At 43.8% G+C, this 17,853-nt stretch overlaps 1 protein-coding gene across 12 annotated transcripts in view; it reads left to right on the top strand.

Moving 5' to 3' along the window:
• dock7 (dedicator of cytokinesis 7) overlaps positions 1-17,853 on the top strand; it is an 87,803-nt gene that overhangs the window by 63,928 nt on the left and 6,022 nt on the right. For 8 of the 12 annotated variants that reach the window (XM_062998027.1, XM_062998026.1, XM_062998024.1 and 5 more), the window contains 10 exons: positions 348-500; positions 593-751; positions 1,630-1,730; positions 2,949-3,141; positions 3,226-3,369; positions 6,494-6,625; positions 10,198-10,212; positions 15,564-15,689; positions 15,775-15,864; positions 17,541-17,777. In XM_062998027.1, coding sequence (XP_062854097.1) covers positions 348-500; positions 593-751; positions 1,630-1,730; positions 2,949-3,141; positions 3,226-3,369; positions 6,494-6,625; positions 10,198-10,212; positions 15,564-15,689; positions 15,775-15,864; positions 17,541-17,777 — 1,350 coding nt within the window. Of the gene's footprint in view, positions 1-347; positions 501-592; positions 752-1,629; positions 1,731-2,948; positions 3,142-3,225; positions 3,370-6,493; positions 6,626-10,197; positions 10,213-15,554; positions 15,690-15,774; positions 15,865-17,540; positions 17,778-17,853 lie in introns of all 12 variants that reach the window. The other 4 variants (XM_062998028.1, XM_062998023.1, XM_062998020.1 and 1 more) reach the window with 1 other exon arrangement.

The following is a 17,853-nucleotide window of genomic DNA, read 5'->3' as shown; positions in this document are numbered from 1 at the left end:
GATGCCAGGATTCACGGGGCTCAGATTGTGAAAGAGAGGTTCAGGGAGCACGAGATGTCGTTTTCACACATGGATCGGCCACCACAGAGTCCAGACCTGAACCCCATTGAGAATCTTTGGGATGTGCTGGAGAAGACTTTGCGCAGTGGTCCAAATCTCCCATCATCAATACAATTACTGCAGCTCTGGACAGAAATAAATGTTGTGACGTTGCAGAAGCTTGTGGAAACTTGTAATCAAAGCTAAAGACGGACCAAGCAAATATTAGAGTGTGTGACCTTTTTTTTTGGCCAGGCAGTGTATATTGTGCATCGTTTTTATTTATTAATTCATTACCGCTTCTTTAGTTTCCAGAGCTGCTGTTTGAGGAGGAGACGGAGCAGTGTGCAGATCTGTGTCTGCGTTTGCTCAGGAACTGCAGCAGCAGCATCGGCACCATCCGCTCCCATGCCAGCGCCTCACTTTACCTCCTGATGAGACAGAATTTCGAGATCGGAAATGTGAGTTCGGGGAAGTTTTTTTTTTCATCCTGTGAGTTTTTATTTAGTCAGTTTGACACCAATGTTTCGGCTGTTTTGCGTTCGTCGTGCAGAACTTTGCTCGAGTGAAGATGCAGGTGACCATGTCGCTCTCGTCCCTGGTTGGCACGTCTCAAAACTTTAACGAGGATTTCCTGCGACGCTCACTGAAAACCATCCTGACCTACGCTGAGGAGGATCTGGAGCTCCGAGAGACCACCTTTCCTGACCAGGTCAGTCCAGAGCTGCTATCATCCCAGGTTTAGTCTTTTTTTGTCTCGTGCCTATGTTGAGTTCTACAATTGTAGTTATACAATTACTGACTGTAGTCCATCTATTTCTCTGCATGCTTTGTTAGCCCCCTTTCATGCTGTTCTTCAACGGTCAGGACCACCACAGAGCAGGTATTATTTAGGTGGTGGATCATTCTCAGCACTGCACTGACACTGACATGGTGGTGGTGTGTTAGTGTGTGTTGTGCTGGTATGAGTGGATCAGACACAGCAGCGCTGCTGAAGTTTTTAAACACCTCACGGTCACTGCTGGACTGACAATAGTCCACCAACCAAAAACACCCAGCCGACAGCGCCCCGTGAGCAGTATCCTGTGACCACTGATGAAGGTCTAGAAGATGACCGACTCAAACAGCAGCAATAGATGTGAGATCGTCTCTGACTTTACATCTACAAGGTGGACCAGCTAGGTAGGAGTGTCTAATAGAGTGGACAGTGAGTGGACACGGTATTTAAAAACTCCAGCAACGCTGCTGTGTCTGTGTCAGTGTCACTGGAGTGCTGAGAATGATCCACCACCTAAATAATACCTGCTCTGTGGTGGTCCTGTGGGGGTCCTGACCATTGAAGAGAAATATTTAGAGAAACAGATGGACTACAGTCAGTAATTGTAGAACTACAAAGTGCTTCTATATGGTAAGTGGAGCTGATAAAATGGACAGTGAGTGTAGAAACAAGGAGGTGGTTTTAATGTTATGGCTGATCGTCGGTCTCCTGTATTTCATTGACTTGTGCTCTGCACAACGACAATATAGTTTAATCTAATCTAATCTAATCTAATATTTAAAACGTTTATTATTATTATTCTTGGTTTTCAGGTTCAGGATCTGGTGTTTAACCTGCATATGATTTTATCAGACACAGTAAAAATGAAGGAACATCAGGAGGATCCCGAGATGCTCATTGATCTGATGTACCGGTGGGTATTCTGACTTTCTTTGTGTCTTCCAAGCTTGTAGTACCAAAGCAGATCAATTGGCTCTTGACAAATATAGTTGAGGGTTAAGGGCCTTGCTCAAGGGCCCAACAATGGCAACCTGGAAGTGATGGGGCTTGAACCAGCGACCTTTTGATTACTAGTCCAGTACCTTAACCACTAGGCTACATCTGCTGCATTTAGCGGACGCTCTTATCCAAAGCGACTTACAGCTATTAGTGAATACAATCCATGCAGGTAATGGTTAAGGGCCTTGCTCCGGGGCCCAGTGGCTCAGGGCATCTTGGCAGCGGTGGGGCTTGAACCAGCAACGTTCTGATTACTTAATCCAGTACCTTAATTTGTGGTAGGGCAGTTGTAGCCTAGTGGTTAAGGTACTGGACTAGCAATTGAAAGGTCGCTGGTACAAGCCCCACCGCTGCCAGGTTGCCACTGTTGGGCCCTTGAGCAAGGCCCTCAAATCTTAATTGCTTAGACACTATACTATCTATATCACGGTACCGTAAGTCGATTTGGTAGCTTAGTGGTTAAGGTACTGGACTAGTAATCAAAAGGTTGCTGGTTCAAGCCCTACCACAACCAAGTTGCCACTCTTTGGCCCCTGAGCAAGGCCCTTAACCCTCAAATGCTCAAAATTGTGTTCAGTCATAATTGTAAGTCACTAAATGCCAAAAATGAGAATGTAATTTTAAAGTTTCTGATTGTTCGTGAGCAGGTTCGGTTAAGGTACTGGACTAGTAATCAGAAGGTCGCTGGTTCAAGCCCCACCACTGCCAGGTTTCTGCTGTTGGGCCCTTGAGCAAGGCCCTTAACCCTCAATTGCTCAGACTGCATACTGTATCTGTACTGTAAGTCGTTTTGGATAAAGGCGTCTGCTAAACTCCGAAAATGTAAATGCAGCTTTGCCAAAGACCAGACTCGAACCCCACCGAACATCTATGTAGAGACCTGAAGATGACCGTTCACAGACGTTCATCCTCCTTCAGAGGATCTGCCATGAAGAATGGGATAAACCGCCTTAATCTAGGTGTTCAAAGCTTGTGGAAGATCAAAAAGGGGCGTCTACAAAGTACTGAACAAGAAAAACCACGATCTGATCCTTTATATGTATAAAAAACACTAAATGATCCTCTCATAAATGTATTAACATGGCGTTAATCATATAAATAAACAAACAGACCTGCCGTTTGTTGACTGCAGGATTGCTAAGGGCTATCAGACGTCTCCTGACCTGAGGCTGACCTGGCTACAGAACATGGCCGGAAAGCATTCGGAGAGAAACAACCACGCTGAGGCGGCTCAGTGTCTGGTCCACAGCGCCGCCCTGGTGGCCGAGTATCTCAGCATGCTGGAGGACCGCAAGTACCTCCCTGTGGGGTGTGTCACCTTCCAGGTAATCGATCAGACCTGAAAACTGAACTGCACCTTGCTGTTTATCTTCTACTGAATGTTGATTTGCATCTCCTCGACGTCTCAGAACGTCTCATCCAACGTGCTGGAGGAGTCGGCGGTGTCGGACGACGTCGTGTCTCCCGACGAGGAGGGCATCTGCTCGGGGAAGTACTTCACCGAGGCCGGGCTGGTGGGGCTTCTGGAGCAAGCCGCCGCCTCGTTCTCTATGGTATGTTCTTCTCTCGGGTGCTCGCGCTAGGGGTCGCCACATCGGAACGTTCGTCCCCGTCCTCCTGCATGACCCCCCCCACTGCATCCGTAAACTTTCCCCTTCTCCTCAGCACCCTTGTTCTAATATAACTCTCATCCCTCTTCTGCACATGCTCAAACCATCTCAATCTCACCTCCTAAACTCCTTCAGGCAGTTACCCTTCTATCTCAAATCATTCCTGCCACTCTATGCCACCCACTCCACCCTGCCTGCACTTTCTTCTTCACCTCTTTATCACCGGGTTTTTCAAACCCTAGGTCAGGACGCGAGCCAAAAAAAAACATTGTCACCTTATTTGTTCTTTAATGGTTCTACATTGTTTTAGGTTTTGCGTCACTGTTTGCATAAATATTCTAAAATATAGATAGAAAATCATCTGCAGATGTGGTGCTACGTTAAGTACAGTTTACGGCCTGCTCGACGAGTGTCACTCGACTCCACTAGATCTTCTTAAAGGCAAATGGGAATCAGATTTCAACCAAACTATATCAGAAGAAGTGTGGCACAAAACAATACGGGGAATTGACATGCAGTCATTCGATTTAAGATCGTGCATCGGCCGTAGATCCTACATGTGACTGATGCAGACAGGCCCCGATGCAGACTTTCTCTAAAATATTTGGGAGAGTAATTGACCCATCCTTGTTTATTGCCCTGTTTGCTGTGGCACCGGAGAGTGGCACCGCCAGCAAGAAAGAAATGAGCGTTATGGCTTTCAGCTCTCTCCTGGCTAGAAGATTGATATTGTTTTTTTGTTTTTTTTTACCCCTTTTTCTCCCCTTTTAGCGCATCCAATTGTTCAATTAGCATCGTGCTTCCTCTCCGTCTATGCCGAACCCTGCCCCGACGGAGGTGATCGAAGCTAACCCGTATCCCCTCCGAAACACGAGCGGCAGCCAGATGCATCTTTGCCACCCACACATCGACGAGTTTTGGCGCCACCTAGCGTTGCATGCGGAGAGACACACCCTAAGGGCACCCTCTCCCATCTCTGTGTAAGCGCCTCCAATCAGCCGGCAGAGAACGCGATCGCATTCTGACAGAGAGAGACCCACATCCGGTTCTTCGTCCCACCCCCCGCACGAGCGACCGGCCAATCGTTGCTCATATAGCCACTCGGCTTCGAACCGGTAAAGCAGAGCTGGATTCGATACCACGCTTCTCAGAATCCAGCCCTGGTTGCAGCGCGTCTCTTTTTACCGCTGCGCCACCTGAGCGGCTCCGAAGATCGATATTGTTTAAATAGAATGTTTAAACCAGGGGTCCTGGAACCTTTTCGAGTCCGAGAGCTACTTCAAGGGTACTGAAAAATACGAAGGGCTACTTGTTTGATACAAACTTTCCGAATAACATAAAGTTGCAAGATTCACCTTCAATTATACTATTATTATTATAAATATTTTATATATGAAGAGTCTAATCATATGTTAACGTTAATGATTCCTCAGAAAAATTATTAACAATGATTTACCATGGTGGGAATATTTCAACATGTGCCATTTCAATTATCTCTATTAATCTAAATCTGTTTCAATATTTGAAAGTCAGAGCGATCATCACATCGCTGATATTTTTGTAAATATTGTTCCTGACAGTTTTGTATAAATTATGAACAGTCACATCTTCAAATCATGTCCTGTTTGTACGTATAACTACCTTTGCAACATTTTAGAACAAATAATGAACTCGGTCCATGTTTGTACAAATGATCAGTTATGCACGATTAAAAAAAAAAAAGCTGCGATGTACATGGAAGTTTTTGTGACACGTACTGAAGCGTCTCTCCACATTCCTGCCAATCATTGTGAAAATATTAAGTTTTCTTTTGCTTTTCTTGAATGTTTTTTATTATTATTTTTCGGAGTAAAACCCGCATCTCGCTCCGAATCGCAGCTGCACGTGCATAGCTCACTTCTCTCAGCGTTATGCGCACGATATAAAACTCCGCACCCAGACAAGATTAGAGCTCATATAAACATCAAACATTTTTGTTTTTAAATGTTATGTTCAGTGTTGTCAAATCTACATCAGTGCAAGTGTCATTGATTCAAAAAGAACAGCAACACAAATATAATATTTAGACGGAGCTCTATAGTCACTATAGTGCTATTTTAGAACATGCCCTGCGGGCGACTCACGTGGTGACCCCTGCTTTAAATGCTCCACCTACATATTGGCAGTGGTTTACAGAAATCACTAGTCATCTTAAACTAGAGAAGATTAGATACACCATCCGGGGGTCCACCGATAAATTTTACATTATCTGGCAGCCCCTTCTGGCATATATTGGGGAGATGGGGGCTAACTAGGGTGTCCACATTCATAGTCACAAAAAGAAGGACATTACACCCCCAAAAGGAGGACGTCATACCAGGACATGATACTGCAAACCAGAACCCATATAACAGAGTTTTTGACCAATTTAAGCAATAATTCTATAACAAATTACTGTTTTACTCACCATGTTGTGTCTACTTGTGATATAAGTCTGTTCCTCGCTACCTCCAAAAGTTTACTGTTTGACTCAGGTAGAGGTGTATGCAGAACAGAGCGAGCGGGCGAAATTCAACCACCCAATCACAGACTGGCATTTAGAGGGCGGACCTTCTGCGATTGGCCGGTGTTGGGCGAGCATTTGTTTTGACATGTACCTGAGCCAATGACAGATAATATTGATCGAAAATGTAACCAGTTCATTCCAAGAGGAGGATTTTTAAGTGTCCGTCCTATAGCGTGGCATGGGCGGAGGACTGGCAGCTGAAAAACCGGACTGTCCGACCTAAAGCCGGACGGCTGGCCACCCTAGGGCTAACGGCACGACGGTGTAATTACCATAACAACTTTGATGTGATGGATTTTTTTGTTCTGTTTTATTATATACTGGCTATGTTTAAAGATTTGGTTCCTTTTTTTCTTTCTTTGTTTCTATTTTTGTAAAATTGTATTAAAAAAACTAAATAAACAGACTTTGATAAAAAAAAAAAGTGGTGCTAAGCGGTTAAAAACTCATTTCATAATAGCGCTGTACACTCGGTGTACGTTACGTGCATTTATTCTCACTCCGTTTGTCCCCTGTGTACAGGCCGGCATGTACGAGGCCGTGAACGAGGTCTACAAAGTGCTCATCCCCATTCATGAGGCTAACCGGGATGCTAAGAAGCTAGCCACCATTCATGGTAAACTGCAGGAGGCTTTTGGCAAAATTGTGCACCAGGTAAGCGCTCGCCGTGCGCCAGCGGTACGTTCTGTCGGGTCAGTGGACGCGCCGTAGAGATAAAGAGAGCGGGGACTTTGCTTTCACAGAGACGCGGTCTGTCAACACGGACACGTGCTCAAATAATTAGGCTTAGAGTATGTTCCCACACTATTTATTTATAATATATCATATACACCGATCAGCCATAACATTAAAACCACCTCCTTGTTTCTACACTCACTGTCCATTTTATCAGCTCCACTTACCATATAGAAGCACTTTGTAGTTCTACAATTACTGACTGTAGTCCATCTGTTTCTCTGCATGCTTTGTTACCCCCTTTCATGCTGTTCTTCAATGGTCAGGACCACCACAGAGCAGGTATTATTTAGGTGGTGGATGATTCTCAGCACTGCAGTGACACTGACATGGTGCTGGTGTGTTAGTGTGTGTTGTGCTGGTATGAGTGGATCAGAATACCGTGTCCACTCTATTAGACACTCCTACCTAGTCGGTCCACCTTGTAGATGTAAAGTCAGAGACGATCTCTCATCTATTGCTGCTGTTTGAGTCGCTCATCTTCTAGACCTTCATCAGTGGTCACGGGGCGCTGTTGTCTGGATGTTTTTGGTTGGTGGACTATTCTCAGTCCAGCAGTGACAGTGAGGGGTTTAAAACCTCCAGCAGCGCTGCTGTGTCTGATCCACTCATTCCAGCACGACACACACTAACACACCACCACCATGTCAGTGTCACTGCAGTCCTGAGAATCATCCACCACCTAAATAATACCTGCTCTGTGGTGGTCCTGTGGGGGTCCTGACCATTGAAGAACAGCGTGAAAGGGGGTAACAAAGCATGTAGAGAAACAGATGGACTACAGTCAGTAATTGTAGAACTACAAAGTGCTTCTATGTGGTAAGTGGAGCTGATATAATGGACAGTGAGTGTAGAAACAAGGAGGTGGTTTTAATGTTATGCTGGGATTACCTTCAGCGCTGAGGAGGCGTCGGACGCTCCCTCGTCATTCAGTCAGATCATCACTCAGAATTAAGGCGCCTCAGTAGGAGCAATTTAAGGGATCTGAGAATTTAGACACGCCCTCTTCTCAGGAGTGTAGGATGATGTAAAACGTGTCCATGTAAAGAGATCACTAGGTTATCAGACCGACCCCATATGAATACAAATGATACGCTTCCAGCTTTGCAGCAACAGTATAGGGAAGGCCCTTTCCTGTCCTATTTAAGCGTGCCCCTGTGCACAAAGGACATGAAACAAAGCTCAGGGCCCTGACCTCAGCCCCACTCAACACGTGTTCAGAAAAATCGACACAGGATCCGGGTAAAAATTCACCCAAAGTTCAAATTTGTTAAATTTTTACCCGCAGATCTGCTGCGTCGACCTCTACAGGGGTGTTGCCTAATATTGATACACGTTTGATCCAAAATGGCATAAACACGATCTGTCGCTGTGTAAGCTCTGGAGTTTATTACAATATTAGTCTACAGGACTGCAAATGATTTACTAATAATACAGCAACATGGCACGCAGTCGTTTGTGAGATCGTTTATTTTATGGTCATGGGGACCGCAGGCTTGACTGCGAAGGTTAAAGATAACCAAGAAGGACCTGTTTTTTCAGCCCAAGTAAATTTTTTTTCTTGTAAAAGCAAAATATGGTTTCAAATCACTAGTTAATTACAATCAAGATGCCAAATATTGGCAAAATGTCTTTATTATTTAACCATAATAGTGAACCAGTCCCCACCAGATACAGTCTGAGCCTGACCACGCCCACTTTGCAGAGCAACATTTACAGTAATATGCATCAAAGATTCTTGATAAACACTTGGAAGAATGCAAGTTTTGCATGTCCTGCAAATGCAAGTCCTCTGGCCACAACCTTAAATATACACAGATGAGGCATAACATTATGACTACCTTCCTAATATTGTGTTGATCCCCCTTTTGCCTTCGCTCCCCACGTGCATCGATGAGCCTTGGTCGCCCATGACCCTGTCGCCGGGTTTACCACCGTTCCTTACTTGGACCACTTTTGATAGATTCTGACCACTGCAGACCGGGACACACCCCACAAGAGCTGCAGTTTTGGAGATGCTCTGACCCAGTCGTCTATCCATCACAATCTGGTCCTCGTCAGACTCCCTCAGATCCTCACGCTCGCCCATTTTTCCTGCTTCTAACATGAACTCTGAGGATCAAATGTTCACTCGCTGCGTAATACATCCCCCCCACTAACAGGTGCCGTGATGAAGAGATAATCAGTGTTATTCACTTCACCTGTCAGTGGTCATAATGTTATGTCATTGCCATAATATATAAAGTATATACAACTATATAAAGTGCCTGTGCCTCATCGTGAAGGTTATTTATAGTAGGTTTGTGCCTACTTGAGGTTGTCATTTGGCCAGGGGTGCAATGATGCCATTCGTGCACTAATTACACGTTCTGATCAGTATATAAGGGTTACATTTGCAAGATGGTCTCATACATTCCAAATGGAAATGGAAATAAATATCTTTTCTGTCCTAGTAAGGGCGTATCCACATGAGAAGCCGGCTTTACCTTTTCAAAGCTCCTCCAATGAGACGAACTGTTTGATATAAGGCGATAAAAGTGAACAAAACTTAACGTGACTTATTGTAGTAAAACAGCGAGTGAGGAATGTGATTAGTGGAGGAACTTATGAGCAGTAATAATGAAGAGAAGTTTAGTGCTCCTGTCTCCTTCTTTTACTACATTAAACCACGTTAAGCTTTATTTTCAACCAGAAGCGTTTTAGACTCTGGGAGAAGCTGATTCTGATTCTCACCATTTCTCAGAAGCTGGAGCTGTAACACAAGTTTAAAAGTGAAACAGGGAGGAAAATCCAGATAAACACAGATACACGTGGAGCTGTAACCCTGGATCTGACGCTTATTCCACACTAACGCAGATTCAGCTCAGATTCACAAAACGCTTCTCATGTGAATGCGCCCTGAGAGTTTGTTCTTACCCACATTAAAACCAAAATCCCTCACAGCCTTACCATCGACCCCACAGTGATTATACTAGTAGAAGGTGTCCTGCTTGTTTTCAAATGATTAGATAGATAGATAGATAGATAGATAGATAGATAGATAGATACTTTATTGATCCAGAAGGAAATTAGAGTCCCAGTAGCATTATATATCAAATGCACACTATAGGAATTCAACAATTTAAATTCGAAAACAGCACAAACATAACCAAGATTGGAGGTAACCTGAGTTTTACATATATTACAGATCACTTATTAATGATGGGGATGGATTGAGTGTAAGTAAACAAATGGATTGAAATTATATAAACAAATGGAATGGAATTAAAAGTGCAGGAAGGTGCCGTTCCAAGTATACAGTATATAACTTGCTTTTATATTATAAGATTGCTTTTTAAGAGCCAATAATAGTGCTACATGTAGAAGAAATGTCCTAATTACACGGGGGATTGCCACTATGGTGTGGAAGCCAGACTGAGCTTCTTCGGGGGGGGGGGGTGACACTGACCTGTGTGTATGTTGATTTGTTCTATATTCTTTCTGTCACACAGAGCACTGGCTGGGAGGTAGGTGGTGAACCTCATGCTTTACGCTTGGCCCACGTGTGCAAGTCGTGGCCGTTGATCCCGGCTCTATGCTGTGAACTCGATCCATTAACATTTTCTGAATGTTTTTTTTATCCATCATCCCTTCATCTCTTCATCTCCGTGCGGGGCCGCTGCCGATGGCGTGCGGGCAGCGCCGCCCCGCCCTCGTTCCTCTTCTCTCACACTACTTCTCTCTCCTGAACAGAAGCCGTGTTAACGTTGCCCGTTTGCAGGCCATGCATGGGAGCCAGTGTGTTACACTAATGACACGTTGTCGTCGTCGTTGTTGTTGAATGCACCACCATCACACCGTTCACCGTGCGACCCCACTACAGCCGTCCTAAAGCGCAGGGTTCGATTTAAGCCTGAATGTTTGGGCAATGATAGTGCAGTCCTCTTTAAAGCTGCAGTACGTAACTTTTGGAACTGTGAAGACCTTGTGGGGTAAAAATAGCCACTTATTTAACTGGTCATGACACTGAACGTGTCAGTAAACATTCAAGCTCGTGCCATCAGTCTGTTTATATAAAGGTTTATAAACAGAGCCTTACAGAAAAGAGCTGCAGTCATTAAATTACACTCATAAATTAAATGATAGAATAAATAGAAGCTACGATACACAGCACAGCTTCCTTAATAGTCGAATGTAAACCTAGAACATCCAGCGAAGGTGCGAGGGTTCATGTTCTGTCTGAAACACCTCCACAGATTGGTTGTTAGTTTTCCAGACTCAGTTACCTGAGTCGTGATTTTAGCTGCTTCACGATTCAACATCTTGGACATTTTGACTAAGCGACTGCTAACCGAATTGCCGTAGGATCGCTAGGACGCCTCATCAGCTGGTTGCATATTACACGGGACACGGCTCATTTCACGGTCCACGATGCCGTTTTCAATACTCGTGTCTTTAAAATTCAAAAATGATCTAAATGGGCGCCCAGGTGGCGCAGCGGGATATTCCGCTAGCACACCAGCGCCGAGATTCTGAACTCCTCGGTTCGAAACTCGGCGTTGCCACCGGTCGGCTGGGCGCCATCTAGCGGGCATAATCGGCAGTGCCTGCAGCAGACACGTCTCTGCTAGGGCGGGACGACCGGACTACGTGGGTGGGGTCTTCAAACGCTGTGTAAGGACCCTGATTAGCAGATAGAGAGGCACCTGTGCAGAGTGCATGGGTGAAAACGGGTTCCGCTAAGGGCTGCATGCGGGTCGACTGCAATCGGGGATCTTCCAGCAGCGGAAGACAAATTGACTACGCTAAATCATCCAAAGCATTTAGAAACCACAGCAAATAAAACCACAATTAAGAAACTAAATGAATACAACTACAATAGGTGTGTTAATATTATTAAATTAAACAAATAACGTGTAGTTATCGAGTATCTAACAGTTAAAGGGTGTAAACAGTGCCTTAAGCAGACACCGCTTGCACGAATTACCTTCATAGAGCTGAAAAAACTATAATGTTATTCCTAATGTCTCATGAGCTTATGATTATAATCGAGTAGCTCATGCACAAAGACTCAAATGAAAGTAAACTACAAAGTCGAACTTAATAAATGTAAACACTTTCAGGTTCTTCATCATTTAAAGTATAAGTGTGGTACTGATTCATGCCTAGTGGTATCCAATCAGCTATTTGCAGATAAATCGACCTGCAATGCAGCTACTTGTTTTTCTTTGTGTCCAAGTTACGTACTGCAGCTTTAATTACACAAAATTCATTTTCTTTTGACCATAAAGTGTAATTAATGCGCAGGTCTTCAGATCCTTAATGGTTTTAGTTTAAAGCATTTAAACTAAATCGATCCCTGAGTTGATTTGTTCTTGTGGTAAATGCTATTAATACCACGTCTTTCACGGTTCTTGCATGATCAGGACTCCTCGACGGTTTGGCATGACACTGTCCCCTATATAACCGCTTGCACCCTGGACCTTATTGAACTCATTTCCTTGCTTGCCCTTCTTTTTTCTTTTTTTTTGCCCTCATCTTCCATCCTGCATGCGTCCTGTTTTGTGTTCTCTATATTTGTTTAAAGTAGACTTGTGGTGTTAAGTGGTATTGCAGTTTGTGTTCTGTCTGTGTGTGTTTTTGTTCGTCTTTCGGAAAGAGGTTCCTGGTTCCCTGATTAAAATATGTTCTGTTCTCTCCTCTTTTTTTTTTGATCCCCCTGGTTGCTGACCCTTCCTCTTCCCACTTTAATTATTGTGTCTTGTGGTAAGTTCCTAGATTTTGGGCTTTAATTCTGTTGCTATGATAATAAGAGACTGACGATGAATCAGACGGGGGGGCTGAGCCATTTCGGATTCCACGTTTTTAACCTGGATAACTGGGAGAAATGATTGAGGAAATATTTTAGGGCACTTGGGTGGCACAGAGGTTTAACACACTAGCCCACTCTATCTGTATATATGACAAATAAAGGCGTTCTATAAAAAATAGCGGGTACACGTCAGGAAGGGCATCTGGTGGACAAAACTGTGTCAGATCAGGTATGTGGACCACAATGATCCACTATGATAACCCTTAAATATGGGAGCAGCTGGTATTTTGAAACAAATATTGGGCTGTAACCAAACTTGGTGACTTCAGGTTTATTTGGGCGTGTGCTTTGGTGCCATGGATTGGCAATAATGCAGCCTAATACTGTCAACTAAAGCTTCAAAAACTAAAGAACGGTGGCTCAGTGGGTAGCACTGTCGCCTCACAGCAAGAAGGTCCTGGGTTCGATTCCCAGGTGGGGCGGTCCGGGTCCTTTCTGTGTGGGGTTTGCATGTTCTCCCCGGGAGCTCCGGTTTCCTCTTACAGTCCAAAGAGTGCAAGTGAGGTGAACTGGAGATACAAAATTACCCATCACTGTGTCTGATGAATTTTGTGTAACCAGTACTTGCCGTTCCTGTCATGAATGTAACCAGAGTGTAAAACATGACGTTAAAATCCTAATAAGTAATAAATAATAATAAAAACTGAAGAAATTGTAGGGAATTCCTACTAGGAGAGTCGGGACAGGACTGGTAGGGAATTAAGGGACTTCACAACCCCTAGTTAGACGTATGCCATATCAATAATACACCTAAATATGGCACATACCGAAAAAGTCAGTGCTTGTGTGGCGCAACAGTCCATTGTTCTTGCCAAGCAGTGCTATCGACCTGACCAGGCGTCTAACAGGCACAGTTGGCACTGCTGCAAATGCTACCTCTGCTGTGTAGGCGAGGAATGTGCGGTGGAGGACGACATGGGGCATAGCGTGACTCTCCGTTGAGAAGAGAATTGACCGACGAGTGGCTGCACCGCTAGTCTGAGACTCTCCTCAGTCTGCAGTGTGAGCAGCAGGCGCGTTGCAATCCAGAATTGGAAACCAAAATAGGGAGAAACGAGGGAATGAAAGTAATTTGAACATAAAGGTATCGAGTGGCCTGATTTGGCTCAGCCTGTAGACGCTGGAAATGTGACTGACACAATGTACGTCCCCCCCACCCTTCAGTCCTTATTTCTAATCTTGACGGCACACTTGCATGCTCTTCCACAGCCTTGTCCCCCTGTATCTGTCCTCTCCAGCGCGTTACTCCTCTTACTGTCCCTCACACAGCCGTGCTGACGTCCAGGACTCGCTAAACTGCTGGAGTGTGAAGATCCTGAGATGAATCATTAATACTGAACCCTTATTACTCTGTACCTTTAATCTTTTATTCTGTACATTTCTTTATCTACTTACTAATGATGTTTAACTTGCATGTGTCTGTCGTGGAAAAATAAGCTCAGATGATCAATTGAATGGAGAATTGATTGGCATGATCGTGGTTTCTTACAGCAGTGTATTAGCTGAAGAACAAGGAACAGAACTGTGGGCCTCCCTTTGTACCGCTCTAGTCTTTACAGTTTCATCACTTCCTCTAAAGCTTGGGTGTCGGCCGTTCTGTGATAACCGTTGTTCCTTATCTGCTTACAACATCTTGCAACCTTTCTACTACATGTCCAACATGGATTTGAATGCCCCTTCTATAAAGAAATGGTCAATTTATCAATCAGTAATCACCCAATTCTCTAGGTGTACGTAACTGACCTTGCTGTCTGGGTGAAAGTGGTAGAATCCTGTGCAACAACATTAAACAGAGCTAATGTTTACCTGTTAGCCCTCACCCTGTAGGTCACTGTTGTGTAACAAGGGAAACGCATAGTACAGAAGGAAGTGCAAAGACTAAATTAGGAGGTGGCTGGACCCACCGTGGTGCTATCGGCCAGTCGGGCGTCTTGGAACGTTTATTGCGAGGCTAGCAAGGCCTTCTTGTTTAACGTAGGTGCCTGAGCTCACAAGTGTTCTTTTGACTGAGTAGGCATAAATCCCCACAGGCACGTTCTTGTGGAAAGCCTTCCCAAATAAGTAAGGGCCGTCATTGCCTATAAATAGAGGGTGAAGGTGCCACCATATCAGTGCTCGTGGTTTTAGGATGGGCTGTCCAGCAAGCTCATTGTAAGGTTTAACCACGTTATAAATGGGATTCGTTCAATGCTGGAGTTACTGACAGACACTCAAACAAACCGCTAACTAATATTAACCTGACGGCATGTTTCCTTTCTTTCACTACGTTTTTATACCTGTAACATCTATGCAAACATCCTGCATTATGCATACTGTAAACACTATATGAACAAAAGTATTGGGACACCCCTCTATAAGGAATGTATGTGTTTCAGCCACAATCATTACTAACTGGTGCAATAAATCACTTATATTAAGGAAATTATAATTACGAGCTTCCAGCTTCACTGTGACCCTGTGCACAAAGCAAAGCTCTATAAATCCCCACTGAACAGCTCTGGAAGGAATAGGAAGCTTTCTTGACCACAATAGTCATATTTTGACAGAATGGGCACAAATTCCTACAGACATACTTCCAAACCTTGTGTAAAGCTTTCTCAGAAGAGCGTCTGTTATTATTATAGCTGTAAAGATCACACAGAAGTCACTCGTCTCGTCTTTCTTTGGTTTTGAAGCAGGATGTCCAACAGTCTCATGGTCAGGTGTCCAAATACTTTTGGTCGTATAGTGTATTTTAAATTTCTGTGTCTGTGCTTGTTCTGAATTTGCAGACCCTGAGTAAACGTGTACATTTATTGATTTACCGTCGGTGTTTGTGTTAGATAAGCCGATGCCAAGTCAACACTGATTATTTTCTTCCTCTCTGAGGTTCACCTCATGGCACTCTGCGGTTTCTACAGTTCAGATGCCACCCTGTACCAGGGATAATATAATAAGGGGGGGGATTTTTGTTTCAAGCTGATTTACTTCTAATTTGAATGATCGTGTTTGTTGCAGGTTGGAAAGCGAATGTTTGGGACGTACTTTAGAGTCGGCATTTACGGTTCCAAATTCGGTGATTTGGATGAGCAGGAGTTTGTATACAAAGAGCCAGCCATCACCAAACTGGCTGAAATCTCACATCGGCTTGAGGTACACACTCCGCTTTCCTCTGTGTGTGTGTGTGTGTGTGTTTGTATTAAGCGTGACCTGCTTCACGTGCTGCTTGTTGTTTTAGGGTTTCTATGGGGAGCGATTTGGGGAGGACCAAGTCGAGGTCATTAAGGACTCTAATCCAGTGGACAAATGTAAACTGGATCCAAATAAGGTAAATGTTTTGTTTTTACAGGCTTTTAATTACGTTTTATTCTTTAACACGAGAATTCACAGCACATGATGATGCCCGACTAAGCGTCTATCCACTTTTGTTTTTAAATGATCAACATTTTTATCTACATTAGGAATCGACATTATTAAACATTTTGTATTTAAATATCATTTCATGTTTTTCTTTACCACTGCTTTACCTTGGTCAGGGTCGCTGTGGGCCCAGTTTCCCTAGGTCACTGGGTGCACTATGCACTAGCACACCCCAAACAGGACACCAATCCATCGTGCATGGGGCCTCGACCATCCTAATCATGTCTGTGTGCAGACGCCTGATGGATTGATAGCACCGCCGGGTATTTGAACCCTGGATCCCAGTAGTAGTGGACTGTCGTAATTTACTGCCGTGTTGCCCGAGCGATCCATTTAAATATCATAAATTATATCGTCGCTGTCTGATGAAAAACACGTATCTCCACTTGTAGCGGTTTTCACTTTTTTACATGTGTTGATTGTGGGTATAAATCTCTGTCTGTCCATAGCAGCGAATATCAAAATGACCAATGAAATGATGAAAAATCTCTTTAACGAGTATCTTCATTGGCTGCTAGACCTGCCCATCATAACCGCATATCTCCTCCTCCTTCCCCTCCGATACTATTTGAGAAATGTGTAATATCTGATCTATACAGTTTATTCAGGTTATTTAATTGCATGGTTGTAAACATGATTTATATTCGTACAAGTAAGTCCATTTTACATATGATACTGACGGACTTACGAGCTGATAAAGTAAGACTTTTATTTCTGTGCTGAATTGTATGTAAATGTTGCCGTCTGTGGTTTGTTTGTGGTCTGAAAACGTGTTACTTTTTTCAGAGAAGGTTGAGTGTTTTTCATCGGACAGCGACGATATTTAGACCTAAACTTACATTTTTAAGGGGGCTTTTCACATTTTGCATTTTTTTTTATAACAAAAAAGGCTCTGTCACGTTGACGCTTTAAAGAAACACTACAATATTTTTTGTAAAATAAAAAAAGGCTAACGTTGCACTAACTTTACACGTCGTAGTTCATTCCAGCACATTGATTCATGGGAGTTCAGTTTATTCTCGGCAGCCGGGGCATTGTGGGTAAAAACTGTGCCCATTCAGGTATACAGATCAGAATGATCCGCTGTGGCGACCCCTAAATACAGGAGCAGCTGAAAGAGGGAGGGAGGGAGGGAGGGACAGAAAAATATAATGTACAGTTTCATAAGCATATAATGTAAAAGGGAAATCTGAGATTAAGTCAATTAAAGGTGAAAATAATGTACATTTGGGCGCTCGGCTGGCAAAGCGGTCTATAACGCGAACTTATCAGGTAGCCGGGCGTCCACACAGGAGGTTAAAACTGCCCTACGCCCAGTGTTACCCACTGCGACCCTGACGTGGATAAAAATGGTTGATAAAAACGAATTATGTACAAGTCTGAATCATGTTTGGCTCCATTTATTCACAAGAAAGGTAAATAACGTCATTTTTTATATAAAAGTGTATAAGAACACTGGACACATTCCCACCTCTGCAAATTAAACTTGCCTTATTGATTAAAGGATCAAATGTTTTTATGTTTCTACACCCGCGTCCGTCCCTATAACACCTAAATGTAAATTCACTGACCTGTGTGTGACAGGCCTTCATTCAGATCACCTACGTGGAACCGTACTTCGACACGTACGAGATGAAGGACCGCATCACGTATTTCGACAAGAACTACAACCTGCGGCGCTTCGTCTACTGCACGCCGTTCACTCTGGACGGTCGCGCCCACGGAGACCTGCACGAGCAGTACAAGCGCAAAACTATTCTCACCACCAGCCACGCCTTCCCCTACATCAAAACCCGCATCAACATCATCCACAAAGAGGAGGTACGACCCGGAACAACCAGATTAATACCGAATATTCAGAATAAAATAATACATTAATCTGATGCTGTTCTGTTTA

This window comes from Trichomycterus rosablanca, chromosome 6 (assembly GCF_030014385.1).
Source record: "Trichomycterus rosablanca isolate fTriRos1 chromosome 6, fTriRos1.hap1, whole genome shotgun sequence".
Lineage (NCBI taxonomy): Eukaryota > Metazoa > Chordata > Actinopteri > Siluriformes > Trichomycteridae > Trichomycterus > Trichomycterus rosablanca.
Note: the sequence above shows the minus strand (reverse complement) of the source record. Positions and strands in the feature narration are given on the sequence as shown.